The 15,995-nt window shown below is 61.9% G+C and overlaps 1 protein-coding gene across 1 annotated transcript; it reads left to right on the top strand.

Moving 5' to 3' along the window:
* Nucleotides 1–528: 528 nt before the first annotated feature.
* Nucleotides 529–14,540, top strand: KIF3C (kinesin family member 3C). The gene is made up of 8 exons (XM_041714913.2): nt 529–2,131; nt 8,895–8,996; nt 9,094–9,216; nt 9,310–9,428; nt 11,068–11,184; nt 11,385–11,493; nt 13,036–13,211; nt 14,025–14,540. The coding sequence occupies exons 1-8, from the start codon at nt 719–721 to the stop codon at nt 14,116–14,118; spliced, it is 2,253 nt and encodes a 750-aa protein (XP_041570847.2). The 5' UTR covers nt 529–718; the 3' UTR covers nt 14,119–14,540.
* The last annotated feature ends 1,455 nt before the right edge of the window (nt 14,541–15,995 follow it).

The following is a 15,995-nucleotide window of genomic DNA, read 5'->3' as shown; positions in this document are numbered from 1 at the left end:
GTCCTAATCCTGCATTCCAATGCTGCATCCAGATCCCACATCCCGATCCCACACCCCAGTCCTACATTCCAATCCTTTGTCCTACATGCCAGTCCTGTATCCTTCATCCCATATCCCAGTCCTGTGCCATTCCTGCATTTGCGATCCCATATCTCAATCCTGCATTCCATATCCTGTATCCTAATCCTGCGTCCCAGCCCTGCCCGGCAGACCCGTATCCTCCATCCTCCATCCTAATCCCGCATTCCACCGCCGCATCCCGCTCCCACACGCCGCTTCTGCGTTCCACTGCAGCATCCCAGCGCTGCACCCTCCGTTCCACAGCCCGATCCCCGCATCCCGAGCCCGGCCGCGGCACAAAGGCCGCACTACATCTCCCGGCGTGCCCGTGGGGTGGGTGCCGGTTGCGGGAGCGCGCTCGGGGGGCGCGGCCGCGGGAGCGCGCTCGGGGGGCGCGGGCGCTCGGGGGGCGCGCACCAATCGCGGCGCGGCCGCGCCCCGCCCCGCCCGCCCCATCCCCGCACCGGGCGGGGCGCAGCGGCCGCGCTGCCATGAGCGAGCGCCCGGCGGGGCCGCCCCGCCGCGCCCCGGCCGCCCGCGCCCCCCGCCCCGGCTCCGCCCCGGCCCCGGCCCCGGGCTCAGCCCCGGGGATGCCGCGGGGGCGGCGCGGCTGAGCCCCCCAGCCCCGCTGCGCCGCCGGCCCCGCCCGCCCGCCGCCATGGCCGGTAAGCCCCGCAGCGGCTGCGAGGCGCTCCGGGTGGTGGCCCGGTGCCGGCCCATGAGCCGGCGGGAGGAGGCGGCGGGATACGAGCGCGTCCTGGAGCTGGACGTGAAGCTGGGCCAGGTGAGCATCCGCAACCCCCGCGCCGCCCCCGGGGAGCTGCCCAAGACCTTCACCTTCGACGCCGTGTACGACGCCAGCTCCAAGCAGGCCGACCTCTACGATGAGACGGTGCGGCCGCTCATCGACTCGGTGCTGCAGGGCTTCAACGGCACCGTCTTCGCCTACGGGCAGACCGGCACCGGCAAGACCTACACCATGCAGGGCGCCTGGGCGGAGCCCGAGAAGCGCGGCATCATCCCCAGCGCCTTCGAGCACATCTTCACCCACATCTCCCGCTCGCAGAACCAGCAGTACCTGGTGAGGGCCTCGTACCTGGAGATCTACCAGGAGGAGATCAGGGACCTCCTCGCCAAGGACCAGAGCAAGAAGCTGGAGCTGAAGGAGAACCCCGAGACCGGGGTGTACATCAAGGACCTCTCCTCCTTCGTGACCAAGAACGTCAAGGAGATCGAGCACGTGATGAACCTGGGCAGCCAGACGCGCTCCGTGGGCAGCACCAACATGAACGAGCACAGCTCGCGCTCCCACGCCATCTTCCTGATCACCATCGAGTGCAGCGAGACGGGGCCGGACGGCGAGGAGCACATCCGCGTGGGCAAGCTCAACCTCGTGGACCTGGCCGGCAGCGAGCGCCAGAACAAAATGGGCGCCCACGGAGAGCGGCCCAAGGAAGCCTCCAAGATCAACCTCTCCCTCTCGGCCCTGGGCAACGTCATCTCGGCGCTGGTGGACGGCCGGAGCACGCACATCCCCTACCGGGACTCCAAGCTCACCCGCCTGCTGCAGGACTCCCTCGGGGGCAACGCCAAGACAATCATGGTGGCCACCTTGGGCCCGGCCTCCCACAGCTACGACGAGAGCCTCTCCACCCTCAGGTTCGCCAATAGGGCCAAGAACATCAAGAACAAGCCCCGGGTGAACGAGGACCCCAAGGACACCTTGCTGCGGGAGTTCCAGGAGGAGATCGTGCGGCTGAAGGCCCAGCTGGAGAAACGCGGGATGCTGGGCAAGAAGAGGAGGAGGAGCAGCCGGAGGAAGAAAGCAGTGGATGGAGAGGGCACCGTGGACAATGAAGGGGAGGACGAGAATGAGGATGGCCTGGAGAAGACCATGGAGAATTACTTGAAGGAGCAGAAGGAGAGGCTGGAAGAGGAGAAAGCCGCTATCCAGGATGACCACAGCCTGGTCAGCGAGGAGAAGCAGAAGCTGCTCCAGGAGAAGGAGAAGATGATAGAGGACCTGCGGAAGGAGCAGGAGGCCACGGAGCTGCTGGCCATCAAGTACAAGGTTCGTGTTGCCACCCGTGGTGACAGACGGGGTCGGGGTACCTGCTGTGCCCCCGGCCCTGGTGTGGAGTGGGAATGGATCCCAAGCAGGGAGCCGGGGGGAGGTGCCCGCCGCCGTGCCCAGCAAGGGCACCTCCCCAGCGAGGTGTCCAGGCAGGGTCCCCAAGGGCAGCCCCAGCCTCTGGCGTGGGGCTGGGGTGGCCCTCGGGCCTGCGTGGAGACCTGCAGGGGTGGGAGGGTCACTGGTGGCACGGCGTGCTCAGCTCTTGTCCCTTTCGGCACAACAAAGCAGCTTGTGTGGGAAGGGGGAGTGATGAGAGTGATGCTGCAGATTCCTCCCTGGTGGCCTCGGGAGTGAGCCCCGGGCTGGGGCTGCAGACACAGTGCCCCTGCCCCCACCTGCCCCTAGTTCTGTGCAGCTCCTCCCCACCCCAAATCCTTCCTGGCACCCCAAGCCAGAGCAGGGTGGATGGGGGCTCCACTGCTGGCTCAGGGATGCTCAGGGTGAGAGGGGCCATGGCAGCCCCAGCTCACCTCCCCCTGCCCCAGCCCTGCTCCTGACCCCACTGAGCTGTGGGGTCCTGCCCTCTGCCCATGGTGGCCATGGGGCTGGGACCACAGTGCCAGCAGTGGGGAGGGAGTCCCAGCACCCTGACCCTTGGCATCACACCCAGCATGGCCCCTCTGGCACAGCCCCACTGGCACAGCCCCTCTGCCACCACGCTGGCCCAGATGTGGGGACTGGGCTGGAGCCCAGGCAGGGGGGATCCCTCTGTGGGGAGGTCATGCCCAGGGTGCCAGGGCTGGGCAGGGGTCTGGACCCTCTTCCATGGCCAGGGTGATGTTTGTTGCAGCTCCAGGGACACGTGGCCGTGCCCAGGGATGTGTGATCGTGCCCAGGGATGTGTGATTGTGCCCAGGGATGTGTGATTGTGCCCAGGGACGCGTGGCCGTGTCTGGATGCCTGCACAGAGCCCGTGGGATCCCACTGGGACGTGCCACTGGGGCAGAGCCGTGGGCTGCTGGCTGGCACAGCGGCTGTCCCGTGGTGGCTGTCCCGTGACAAGTGTCCTGGCAGAGCAGGACGCCTGGCACGGGGTCTCTGCAGCCATCCCCCCGTGGCTGTGGGGTGCAGGCTGTGGGGTGGGGTGCAGGCTGTGGGGCGCAGGCTGTGGGGCACAGGCTGCCCAGCACAGTCTCCCTGCCTGGCTCAGCAGGGCTGGCTCAGGGCCACTGTGTGTCCTGGAACTGCTGAGTAACAAGGCAGGGCCGGAGGCGAGGTGACACCGTGTCCCTTTTGGTGGCCTTCAGTGCTGCTCCGCACACAGGGACCCTCTGGCTGTGGGGGTACAGAACAGTGACAGCAGAGAGGTGTCACCTCAGCGAGCACAAACCCCCTGTGCCAGAGGGGCACAGCCTGCTGTGCCACCCGCCCCAGCGGGCACTGCCCGTGGGACACCGCAGGGACACTGGGTGGCCTCACGGTGCTCGTGGGCAGCTTTGGCACACAGTGGGGCTGGCAAGGAGCTGCTGCTCCGTAGTGACCATGGCAAACACGGCTGAGGTGACAGGGGGACACCAGGTGCCTCCCACACCCACGGGTGACACGCTGTACCCCGTCTTGGTGTCACACTGGTGGGTGTGGGCTCTGCCTCTGCCACCCAGCTGGGATGTGTGGGGCATTGAGCTCAGAGAGGTGGGGTCAGCCTGCCCCAGATGTGCTCCTGGGTGCCCAGATGTGCCCCTGGGTGCTGGTGGCACAGCTGTGGGGTGCCCCTGGGTGCTGGGGGCACAGCTGTGGGGTGCCCCTGGGTGCTGCTGGCACAGCTGTGGGGTGTCCCTGGGTGCTGACAGAGCTGTGGGGTGCCCCTGGGGGCTGCTGGCACAGCTGTGGGGTGCCCCTGGGTGCTGCTGGCACAGCTGTGGGGTGCCCCTGGGTGCTGGGGGCACAGCTGTGGGGTATCCCTGGGTGCTGGGGGCTGCTGGCACAGCTGTGGGGTGTCTCTGGGTGCTGCTGGCACAGCTGTGGGGTGCCCCTGGGGCTGCTGACACCGCTGTGGGATGCCCCTGGGTGCTGCTGGCACAGCTGTGGGGTGCCCCTGGATGCTGGTGGCACAGCTGGGGGATGCCCCTGGGTGCTGACAGAGCTGTGGGGTGCCCCTGGGTGCTGGTGGCACAGCTGTGGGGTGCCCCTGGGTGCTGCTGGCACAGCTGTGGGGTGTCCCTGGGTGCTGACAGAGCTGTGGGGTGCCCCTGGGGGCTGCTGGCACAGCTGTGGGGTGCCCCTGGGTGCTGGTGGCACAGCTGTGGGGTATCCCTGGGTGCTGGGGGCTGCTGGCACAGCTGTGGGGTGTCTCTGGGTGCTGCTGGCACAGCTGTGGGGTGCCCCTGGGGCTGCTGGCACAGCTGTGGGGTGCCCCTGGGTGCTGGTGGCAGAGCTGTGTGGTGCCCCTGGGTGCTGCTGACAGAGCTGTGGGGTGCCCCTGGGTGCTGGTGGCACAGCTGTGGGGTGCCCCTGGGTGCTGACAGAGCTGTGGGGTGCCCCTGGGTGCTGGTGGCACCGCTGTGGGGTGCCCCTGGGTGCTGCTGGCACCGCTGTGGGGTGCCCCTGGGTGCTGCTGGCACAGCTATGGGGTGCCCCTGGGTGCTGGTGGCACAGCTGTGGGGTGCCCCTGGGTGCTGACAGAGCTGTGGGGTGTCCCCTGGGTGCTGCTGGCACAGCTGTGGGGTGCCCCTGGGGCTGCTGGCACAGCTGTGGGGTGCCCCTGGGGCTGCTGGCACAGCTGTGGGGTGTCCCCTGGGTGCTGCTGGCACAGCTGTGGGGTGCCCCTGGGTGTTGGTGGCACCGCTGTGGGGTGCCCCTGGGTGCTGGGTGCTGGTGGCACGGCTGTGGGGTGTCCCCTGGGGCTGCTGGCACAGCTGTGGGGTGTCCCTGGGTGCTGCTGGCACAGCTGTGGGGTGCCCCTGGGTGCTGGGTGCTGCTGGCACCGCTGTGGGGTGCCCCTGGGTGCTGGTGGCAGAGCTATGGGGTGCCCCTGGGTGCTGCTGGCACAGCTGTGGGGCGCCCCTGGGTGCTGCTGGCACAGCTGTGGGGTGCCCCTGGGTGCTGGTGGCAGAGCTGTGGGGTGTCCCTGGGTGCTGGTGGCACAGGGGACACTTCAGAGCTGGTGGCAGAGCTGTCCCTGTGGTTGGGAGATGGATTTTTGTGTGGGGTGTCCTGGGGACATCTGGGTCTGTCCCTGCAGCTGTGGGGGGCACAGGGTGTCCCCCTGCTCGTCACCCACGGACACCCGGGCACGGGAGCAGGGCAGGAGTGCACGGACATGGTGTGCAACACACACACACACACACACACACACACACACAGAGACACACACACACACACAGAGTGTGCACAGACACACAGGCACACAGAGACACACAGTGTGCACAGACACACAGACAGTGTGCACAGACACACACACACACACAGTATGCACACACACACACACAGTGTGCACAGACACACACACACACACACAGTGTGCACAGACACACACACAGTGTGCACAGACACACACACACACAGTGTGCACAGACACGCAGAGAGTGTGCACAGACACACAGACAGTATGCACAGACACACAGTGTGCACAGACACACAGACATACAGTGTGCATGTACACTCACAGTGTGCCTGTACACACACACACAGTGTACACGCACACACACACAGACACACACACACACAGACAGTGCACACACACACACAGTGTGCACAGACACACACACAGTGTGCACAGACACACACACACAGGCACACACACAGTGTGCACACACACACAGACACACACACAGACACACAGACAGTGTGCACACACACAGACATACAGACAGTGTGCATGTACACACACAGTGTGCATGCACACACACACACACAGTGTGCACAGACACACACACAGTGTGCACAGACACACAGACATACAGTGTGCATGTACACACACACACAGTGCACACACACACACACAGACACACAGTGTGCACAGACACACAGACATACAGACAGTGTGCACAGACACACAGACATACAGACAGTGTGCACAGACACACAGTGTGCACAGACACACACACACACACAGTGTGCACAGACACACACACACACAGTGTGCACAGACACACACACACAGTGTGCACAGACACACAGACACAGTGTGCACAGACACACAGACAGTGTGCACACACACACACACACAGTGTGCACAGACACACATACACACAGTGTGCACAGACACACACACAGTGTGCACAGACACACACACAGTGCGCACACACACACACACACAGTGTGCACAGACAGACATACAGACAGTGTGCATGTACACACACACAGTGCACACACACACACAGTGTGCACAGACACACAGACATACAGACAGTGTGCTCACACACACACACACATACACACACACAGTGTGCACAGACACACTGTGCACAGACACACACAGTGTGCATACACATGGTGTGCTTATACACACATACACACAGCATGTATACACACAGTGTGCACATACACACGGTGTGCATACACACACACAGACGTACAGACAGTGCACGTATACACATACAGTGTGCACACACACACGGTGTGCTTACACACACAGACACACAGACATACAGACAGTGCACATGTACACACAGGGTGTGCATACACACACATACACAGAGTGCACATGTACACACTGCACACACACAGGGTGTGCATACACACACAGACATACAGACAGTGCATATGTACACACAGCGTGCACACACACACACAGACGGTGTGCAAACACATGGTGTGCATACACACACATACACACAGACAGAGTGCATGTATACACACAGGGTGTGCACACACACACACACAACGTGGACATACACACACAATGTATACGCACAGGGTGTGCATACATACACATAAACACGCAGACAGCACGTATACACCCCGTGTGCACACACACATCGTGTGCATACACACACATACACACAGAGTGCATGTATACACACGGTGTGCAGACACACACACACGGTGTGTATACACACACATACACAGAGACATACACACAGCACGTATTTACACAGTGTGCACATACACACACGTTATGAACATACACACCCAGAGTGCGTGCACATACATACACACACATGTTATGCACATACACAAAGTGTGTGCACATGCACACACACACACAGTGTGCACAGACACCTGGTGCTCCCATGTGTACCCATGTTGGTGTGAACAGGATGTGCTCCCTTTGTGTGTGTGTTTTGCATTTCTGTGTGCACAGCTTCTGTGTGTGTGTATTTGTGTGTTTATGTGTGTGTTTGTGTATGTTTCTGTGTGTGTTTGTGCATTCTGTGTGCACAGCCCCACTGCTCTGTGCACAGCCCTTGTGTGTGTGTATTTCTGTGTATTTGTGTGCATTTCTGTGTGTTTGTGTGTATTTCTGTGTGTATTTCTCTGTGTGTTTGTGCATTTCTGTGTGTGTTTGTGTATTTCTGTGTGTGTTTGTGCATTTCTGTGTGTTTGTGCATTTCTGTGTGTGTGCATTTCTGTGTGTGTTTGTGCATTTCTGTGTGTGTATTTGTGTGTTTATGTGTGTTTGTGCATTTCTGTGTGTGTATTTGTGTGTTTATGTGTGTTTGTGCATTTCTGTGTGTGTTTGTGTGTATTTCTGTGTGTATTTCTGTGTGTGTTTGTGTGCATTTCTGTGTGTGTTTGTGCTTGTGCATTTCTCTGTGTGTGTGTATTTCTCTGTGTGTTTGTGTATTTTTGTGTGTGTTTGTGCATTTCTCTGTGTGTTTGTGCATTTCTCTGTGTGTTTCTGTATTTCTCTGTGTGTTTGTGCTCAGAGCAGCCCTTCAAGGATCACCCAGCCCACCCTGCCAGCACTGCCCAGGCCACCGTGTCCCCTGTCCCCAAGTGCCACATCCACAGGGCCTTGGAACCCCTCCAGGGATGGGGAGTCCCCCCTGTGCCAGGGCAGGACAGCCCTTTCCAGGTGGGAATTGTTCCCTGCCAGGGCAGGACAGCCCTTTCCAGTGGGAATTGTTCCCAGTTCTGTGCCAGGGCAGGACAGCCCTTTCCAGTGGGAATTGTTCCCTGCCAGGGCAGGACAGCCCTTTCCAGTGGGAATTGTTCCCTGCCAGGGCAGGACAGCCCTTTCCAGGAGGGAATTGTTCCCAATATCCAATCTAATCGTGCACAGCCTCCTCCCTGTCAGCAGGGCTCTGAGGAGAGGGGCACTGAACACTCCCACCTCCCTGAGAGCAGGGCTGGGGACAGGGGGCAGGGATGGGGACAAGGGGCAGGGATGGGGACAGGGATCAGGGGTGGGGACAGGGATCAGGGGTGGGGACAGGGATCAAGGATGGGGACAGGGATCAGGGATGGGGGTGACCACCAGGGATGGGGACAGGGATTAGGAGTGGGGACAAGGGGCAGGGATGAGGACAGGGATCAGGGATAGGGGTGGGGACAGGGATCAGGGGTGGGGACAAGGGGCAGGGATGAGGACAGGGGTCAGGGATAGGGGTGACCACAGCGATCAGGGGTGGGGACAGGGATCAGGAATGGGGGTGACCACAGGGATCAGGGATGAGGACAGGGATCAGGAATGGCGGTGACCACAGGGATCAGGGGTGGTGCTCACCACCCAGTGAGGCTGGCATGAGGCAAAGCCCGTGGATGGGGCTGGGGATCCCTGCCCTGCCCCCCTGCCCTGACCCTCTGTCCCCTGCAGGCCATGGAGAGCAAGCTGCTGATCGGGGGCAGGACCATCGTGGACCACACCAACGAGCAGCAGAAGATGCTGGAGCTGAGGCGGCAGGAGATCGCTGAGCAGGTGCCAGGGGGTGCCAGGGGGTGCCAGGGGGTGCCAGGGGTGTCCTGGGCCCACTCCCCGTGCCCGTCCCGCTCCCAACCGTGTCCCTGCCCCCCAGAAACGCCGGGAACGCGAGATGCAGCAGGAGATGCTGCTGAGGGACGAGGAGACCATGGAGCTGCGCGAGACCTACACGTCCCTGCAGCAGGAGGTGGAGATCAAAACCAAGAAGCTGAAGAAGGTGAGAGCACGGCAGGGGCAGGGACAGGGACGAGCAGGTCCCTCCCAGGGCTGCCCAGCCCCGGGGCAGGGCTGAGGTGCTGCTCCCCCCCAGCTCTACGCCAAGCTCCAGGCTGTGAAGGCCGAGATCCAGGACCAGCACGACGAGTACATCCGAGTCCGCCAGGACCTGGAGGAGGCCCAGAACGAGCAGACGCGGGAGCTGAAGCTCAAGTAGGTGTTGTGGGGGGCTTGGGGGTCCCCTGGCCTGGTGGCCCTGAAGAACTGGGTGTGCAGAGCAGGGTTGGGGGGCTCAGAGCAGGGCACAGGGCATGGTTGGGGGGCTCAGAGCATGGCTCAGGCAAGGTTGGGGGACTCAGAGCATTGCTGAGGGGCTCAGAGCAGGGTTGGGGGGCTCAGAACAGAGTTGGGGGGCTCAGAGCAGGGCACAGAGCAAGGTTGGGGGGCTCAGAGCAAGGTTAGGGTGCTCAGAGCAGGGTTGGGGAGCTCAGAGCAGGGTTGGGGGGCTCAGAGCAGGGCACAGGGCAGGGTTGGGGAGTTCAGAGCAGGGCTTAGGGGCTCAGAGCAGGGTTGGGGGGCTCAGAGCAGGGCTCAGAGCAGGGTTGGGGGGCTCAGAGCACGGCTCAGAGCAGGGTTGGGGGGTTCAGAGCAGGGCACAGGGCAGGGTTGGGGGCTCAGAGCAGGGTTGGGGGGCTCAGAGCAGGGCTCAGAGCAGGGTTGGGGGGCTCAGAGCAGGGTTGGGGGGCTCAGAGCATTGCTGGGAGGCTCAGAGCAGGGTTGGGGAGCTCAGAGCAGCGTTGGGGAGCTCAGAGCACGGCTCAGGCAAGGTTGGGGAACTCAGAGCATTGCTGGGGGGCTCAGAGCAGAGTTGGGGGGCTCAGAGCAGGGTTGAGGGGTTCAGAGCAGGGTTGGTGTGCTCAGAGCAAGGTTAGAGTGCTCAGAGCAGGGTTGGGGGGCTCAGAACAGGGTTGGGGGGCTCAGAGCAGGGCACAGAGCAGGGTTGGGGAGCTCAGAGCAGGGTTGGGGGACTCAGAGCAGGGTTGGGGGGCTCAGAGCAAGGCGGTGGCACAAGCCGTGGGCACTGGAGCTGTGTACTGGGTGAGCAGCACAGAGGGCATCCAAGAGTTGCTGAGAAAGGGGAAAAACCATAAAATGTTCCAGCAGAAACCCTGGCTGAGGCTGAACCTGGTGGGTGGCCGGGGGTAAGTGACCCCCGAGGGCACCTGGTGACCTGCTCTGTCCTCAGAGGGACAGCAGCTCTGGGGACTCAGGGTGACCCCTCTCCCTGGAGCTCCTGGCTGCCTGGCAGAGTTTTCCCTCCGGGAGCCTCCCACAGCCCCCGGGGGTTTGTTCTCACTTCAAACACTCCTCTCTTCCAGCGTCTTTGCAGAGTAAAACAGTTTCACTACAAACAGAATTCCATCTCCAGCTTTGCCCCTTCTCTCCTCTGACAAGCCACAGCTCACTGATGCAACTCGTTGCCTCAAAACAGTTTTTGACAGCTGCTCGACTTGCCCAAAAAACACAGGAGCAAAGATTCCCTCTTGGCATTGTTGAGCTTCCCTTGATTTTTAGGGAGGAGAGGAGGGAAGGGCCCTGGTCCTGCCTGGAGCCCCACAGCTCCCGGGCTCCTCTCTGGTGCCTGTCCTCTCCTGCCTCTCCCCTCTCCGTGGCTGCATCTACTGCTTCCACCTCTCCCCTTCCATCACATTTTCATCCTCCGGATGTTTCCTCTCCCTGCCATGTCTCCTTCTCTTCCTGCCTTTCCTCTCCCTTTCCCGCCTGTTTTCTGTCTGCTGTCACATGAACCCCATCCTCTCCTGCTCCTTCCCCATCTCTCCTGCTCCCTCAGGTACTTGATCATCGAGAACTTCATCCCTCCCGAGGAGAAGAACAAGATCATGAACCGCCTGTACTTCGACGGCGATGAGGACCAGTGGAAATTCCAGCCGCTGGTTCCCAGCGGAGGGTACGTCCGTGTCCCCGTCCCTGTCCTTGTCCCCAGGGTACAATCCCTGTCCCTGCCAGTGCTCACTGGTGGCCCCAGGGCTGGGGGACTCCTGCAGGTGCCCAAGGGTGGGACTGTCCCCAAGGCCAGCCCCGCGGCAGGGTCACCCTTCCCTCGCTGGCGCGGCGCTGCGGGCTCACGTCCCCGCTCCCTGTGCCCAGGAACAGCTCCCAGATGAAGCGGCGCCCGACCTCGGCCGTGGGCTACAAGAGGCCCATCAGCCAGTACGCCCGGGTGGCCATGGCCAGGAGATCCCACCCACGATTCCGGGTACGTGGGGACACCGCTGAGGGACAGCGCTGGGACGGTGTGCGGGAAATGCGGTGGGTGGGTGGATGGATGAGGGATGATGGATGATGGATGATGGATGGATGATGGATGGATGATGGATGGATGGATGGATGGAGGATGGATGGATGATGGATGGATGGATGGATGGATGGATGGATGGATGGATGGATGGATGATGGATGGATGGATGGATGGATGATGGGTGGATGGATGATGGATGGATGGATGGATGATGGGTGGATGGAGGGATGGATGTATGGATGTGGATGGATGGATGGATGGATGGATGGATGGATGGATGGATGGATGGATGATGGATGGATGGATGGATGGATGATGGATGGATGATGGATGGATGGATGGATGGATGGATGGATGGATGATGGATGGATGATGGATGGAGGATGGATGGATGGATGGATGGATGGATGGATGATGGATGGATGATGGATGGATGGATGGATGATGGATGGATGATGGATGGATGGATGGATGGATGGATGGATGGATGGATGATGGATGGATGTGGATGGATGGATGATGGACGGATGGACGGACATGGATGGATATGTGGATGGAGATCCGTGGATAGAAATCCATGGAGGGATCCGTGGATGGAGACCCATGGATGGATCCATGGATGGACATGGATAGATATGTGGATGGATGTCTATGGATGGATCCATGGATGGATGTGGATGGATGTGTGGATGTCTGTGAATGTGTGGATGGATGGATGGATGGATGGATGGATGGATGGATGGATGGATGGATGGATGGATCCATGGAGGGATGGGTGGATGGATGGATATGTAGATGGATGTCTATGGATGGACCCATGGGTGGATGTGGATGGATGTGTGGATGTCTGTGAATGTGTGGATGGATGGATGGATGGATCCATGGATGGATCCATGGATGGATGGATCCATGGAGGGAAGGATGGATGGATATGTGCATGGATGTCTATGGATGGACCTGTGGGTGGATGTGGATGGATGTGTGGATGTCTGTGCATATCTGGATGGGTGGATGGATAGATGGATGGATGGATGGATGGATGGATGGAGGGATGGATGGATGGATATGTAGATGGATGTCTATGGATGGACCCATAGATGGATGTGGATGGATGTGTGGATGTCTGTGAATGTCTGGATGGGTGGGTGTATGGATGGAGCTGATTGGAGAGCTAGAGGTGGATGGATGAAGGCAGATGGTGACTGGATGGGTGGAGGGATGGATAACACTGGGAGAGAAGATGGAGTGAACAAGCTCACGAGGATCTGGGCTACACCAATTCAAGCTCCCAGCTTTATCCTCCCAGCTCCTGGCTCTCCTGCCATTGGAGAGGACAGAGCTGCTCAGCGCTGGGAGAGCCAGAGCAGGGCCTTGAGCCCACAGCACAGCGCCAGGGCAGCCAGGAGAGGCTCCCACTGCCCCGGCAGCGCGGCTCACCAGAGCTGCAGCCGTGTTCTCCCCACGCTGACTCCGTGCTGGCCGTCCCTGTGCCCTGGGCAGGCTGAGAACATCATGTTCCTGGAGCTGGACCTGTCCCCCCCGGCCATCTTTGAGTTGGAGCGCAGCAGGGACCCGGCGGAGCAGGACCCAAGGGTGCTGCACCTGGAGAGGCTGATGCACCTGGACAGTCTCCTGGAGCGGCCGGCGGCCTCCCGCCTGCGCAAGTCCCGCTCCTGGTGAGTGACAGTGGCGCGGGGACACGGCCTGGGGGGGACAGGGGGGGACGGGGGGCCCGGGGCAGGCAGAGCTGGGAAGGTCCCGTCCCGTCGGGGCTGAGCTCGGGGGTGGAAATGCTGCTGAGGCTGTGCTGGGGAGCAGCTCTGAGCAGGAGGGACCTGGAGCTGCTGCAGAGAGCCCAGAGGAGCCCCCGGAGCTGCTGCAGGGCTGGAGCCGGGCTGGGAGAGCTGGGGGGGCTCACCTGGAGAGGAGAAGGATCCAGGCAGAGCTCAGAGCCCCTGGCAGGGCCTGGAGGGGATCCAGGAGAGTTGCAGAGGGACTGGGGACAAGGGACAGAGGGACAGGACACAGGGAATGGCTCCCAGTGCCAGAGGGCAGGGCTGGGTGGGAGATTGGGAATTGGGAATTGTTCCCTGGCAGGACCCAGGGGATGGTTCCCAGTGCCAGAGGGCAGGGCTGGATGGGATATTGGGAATTGGGAATTGTTCCCTGGCAGGGTGGGCAGGCCCTGGCACAGGGTGCCCACCCTGGATCCCTGGCAGTGCCCAAGGCCAGGTTGGACAGGGCTTGAAGCAGCCTGGGACAGTGGGAGGTGTCCCTGCCATGGCAGGGGTGGAACAGGATGAACTGTAAGCTCTCCCCAACCCAAACCATTCCATGATTCCATGATATTCCTACATCCCAGACCCAAGGTACCCTCCCACCCAGCAAGGGGGGTGCACAGCAAAGGAGCAGGGACAGAGCTGGATTTGGGCAGGGGGGAAGGCAGGGCAGGGCAGGGCAGCAGCCCCAGAGTGTCTCTGTGTCCCCAGGTGCCAGACGCCGCGGTCGCTGCCATCCTCCAGCACCCACGTGTCCCTGGCCTCCAGCTCCCCGTGTGCCACCCCTCTGCCAGGCCAGCAGTGACCTGCACGGGCACCTCGACCCGGACTGAGCCCCCGAGGGCCGAGGGGGGCCCGGCCCAGCGCCCATCCCTGTCCTCAGCTCCTTTGTGTGTGTTTGTGCCGGACACGGAACCACGGAACGGCCCCGGGCCAGGGCGGCTGCCCCTCCCTCCCTCCCTCCCTCCCTCCCCCTCCCTCCGTCCCCTGATCCGGATCGGTCACTTTATTTATTTAACCTATTTATTTATGGAGCGGGTGACGCGCGGAGGCGGGACTCGTGCTCGGACTGATGGACATCCAGGCTGGCAGTGGGCACCGTGCTGACCCGCCCAGGTTTGCCCAGCTCCCAGCCCTCCCCACACTGCCCTGGCACCGGGCTGGGTATGGGGACACTGCCCTGGCACTGGTATGGGTACGGGGACACCACCCTGGCACCGGGCTGGGCACGGGGACACCACCCCTGGCACCGGTCTGGGCACAGGGACACCGCCCTGGCACCAGGCTGGGCACGGGGACACCGCCCTGGTACCGGTCTGGGTACGGGGACACTGCCCTGGCACCGGGCTGGGTATGGGGACACCGGTCTGGGTATGGGGACACCGCCCTGGCACCGGTCTGGGCATGGGGACACCGCCATGGCACCAGGCTGGGTATGGGGACACCGCCCTGGTACCGGGCTGGCACAGGCTCCATCTGCCACGGAGATGTGGGACAAGGAGGTGACACCCGGGGCAGCGGTGGCATCGCTGTCCCCTGGACGTGGCACACGGAGGTCACCTCTGTCACCTCCTGGCTGGGACAGAATTCTGGTGGGTTGTGGAGGAGTGATGTGGGGTGGTGATGGGTAAGAGGGGGAGGCCCAGGACTGTGGGGTCGAGCCCTGCCCCAGCAGCTGTGGAAGCACTTGGTGTTCTGCAAAGCTGCTGAAAACCCGTCCTGGCGGTGCCACCAGCAGCTCTGCTGTCCCTGGGCTGGTGGGGCTGGGGACATCCCTGTCCTTCAGGAGATCCTTGTGCTGAGGGAGCCAGCCCTGCCTCTCCTGGCTCAGCAGACAGGGAGGGCAGCTCAGAGAGTGGGGAATGTCCTCTGGCAGCGAGGAGAATTCCTTCACAGGGTGGATGAGGCTGGAAGGGACCCTGGAGCTCATCCAGTCCCTGGGTTTCTCAGGGATGTGTCCAGGTGGGTTTGGAATCTCCCCGGGGAAGGAGACTCCAGCACTGCTCTGGGCAGGCTGCTCCCCTCAGGACAGGGGTGAGGGAGCAAGGCACGGGCCTGGAATGGATTCATCCAGAGGGAACCAGGAGCTGTGCCGAGCTCAGAGCCGGGCAGGGCCCTCAGCAGCCGTGTCCCATCCACACGTGGCTGTGCTGGGCCCTTCCCATCCCTGCACTGCCACAGGGATCTTCTCACATTGCCCTGCCTCGAGCTCTCCATCAGTGCCCTCTGCCCCACCCTTCCTGTGCCATCTGTGCCCCACAACACCCTCTGTCCCTCCAGAACCTCTGTCCCCTTCTCACCCTGCCAGGGGCACCTTGGCAGGCTGCAGCCAGGTCCGGGCTGTGCTCAGCCTGGCAGGAGGGAGCAGGGGACGGTGTTGCAGGAGTGACAGCAGGGTCCCTTCCATGCTGTGGGGTCAGCTCTGGCCACAGGGTGCCCCAGGGCATCCCCCAGAGCCATCCCGGGCCTGTGGAACCATCCCGGGCCTGTGGAACCATCCCAGCTGGACGGGGCTTGGAGCAGCCTGGGACAGTGGAAATGTCCCTGCCCAGGGCAGGGGTGGCCCTGGATGGGCTTTCAATCCCTTCCAGCCTGTGATTCCCTGATTCTGTGGAACACAGTGGCTGGGAGAGCTGGTTCGTTATTTCATTTCCTGGAAAGCATCTGGGAGTCGGGGTCAGG

Source organism: Taeniopygia guttata, chromosome 3 (genome assembly GCF_048771995.1).
Source record: "Taeniopygia guttata chromosome 3, bTaeGut7.mat, whole genome shotgun sequence".
In the NCBI taxonomy this organism is placed as follows: domain Eukaryota; kingdom Metazoa; phylum Chordata; class Aves; order Passeriformes; family Estrildidae; genus Taeniopygia; species Taeniopygia guttata.
The sequence above is the reverse complement of the archived record's forward strand: the minus strand, read 5'-3'. Positions and strand labels throughout refer to the sequence as shown.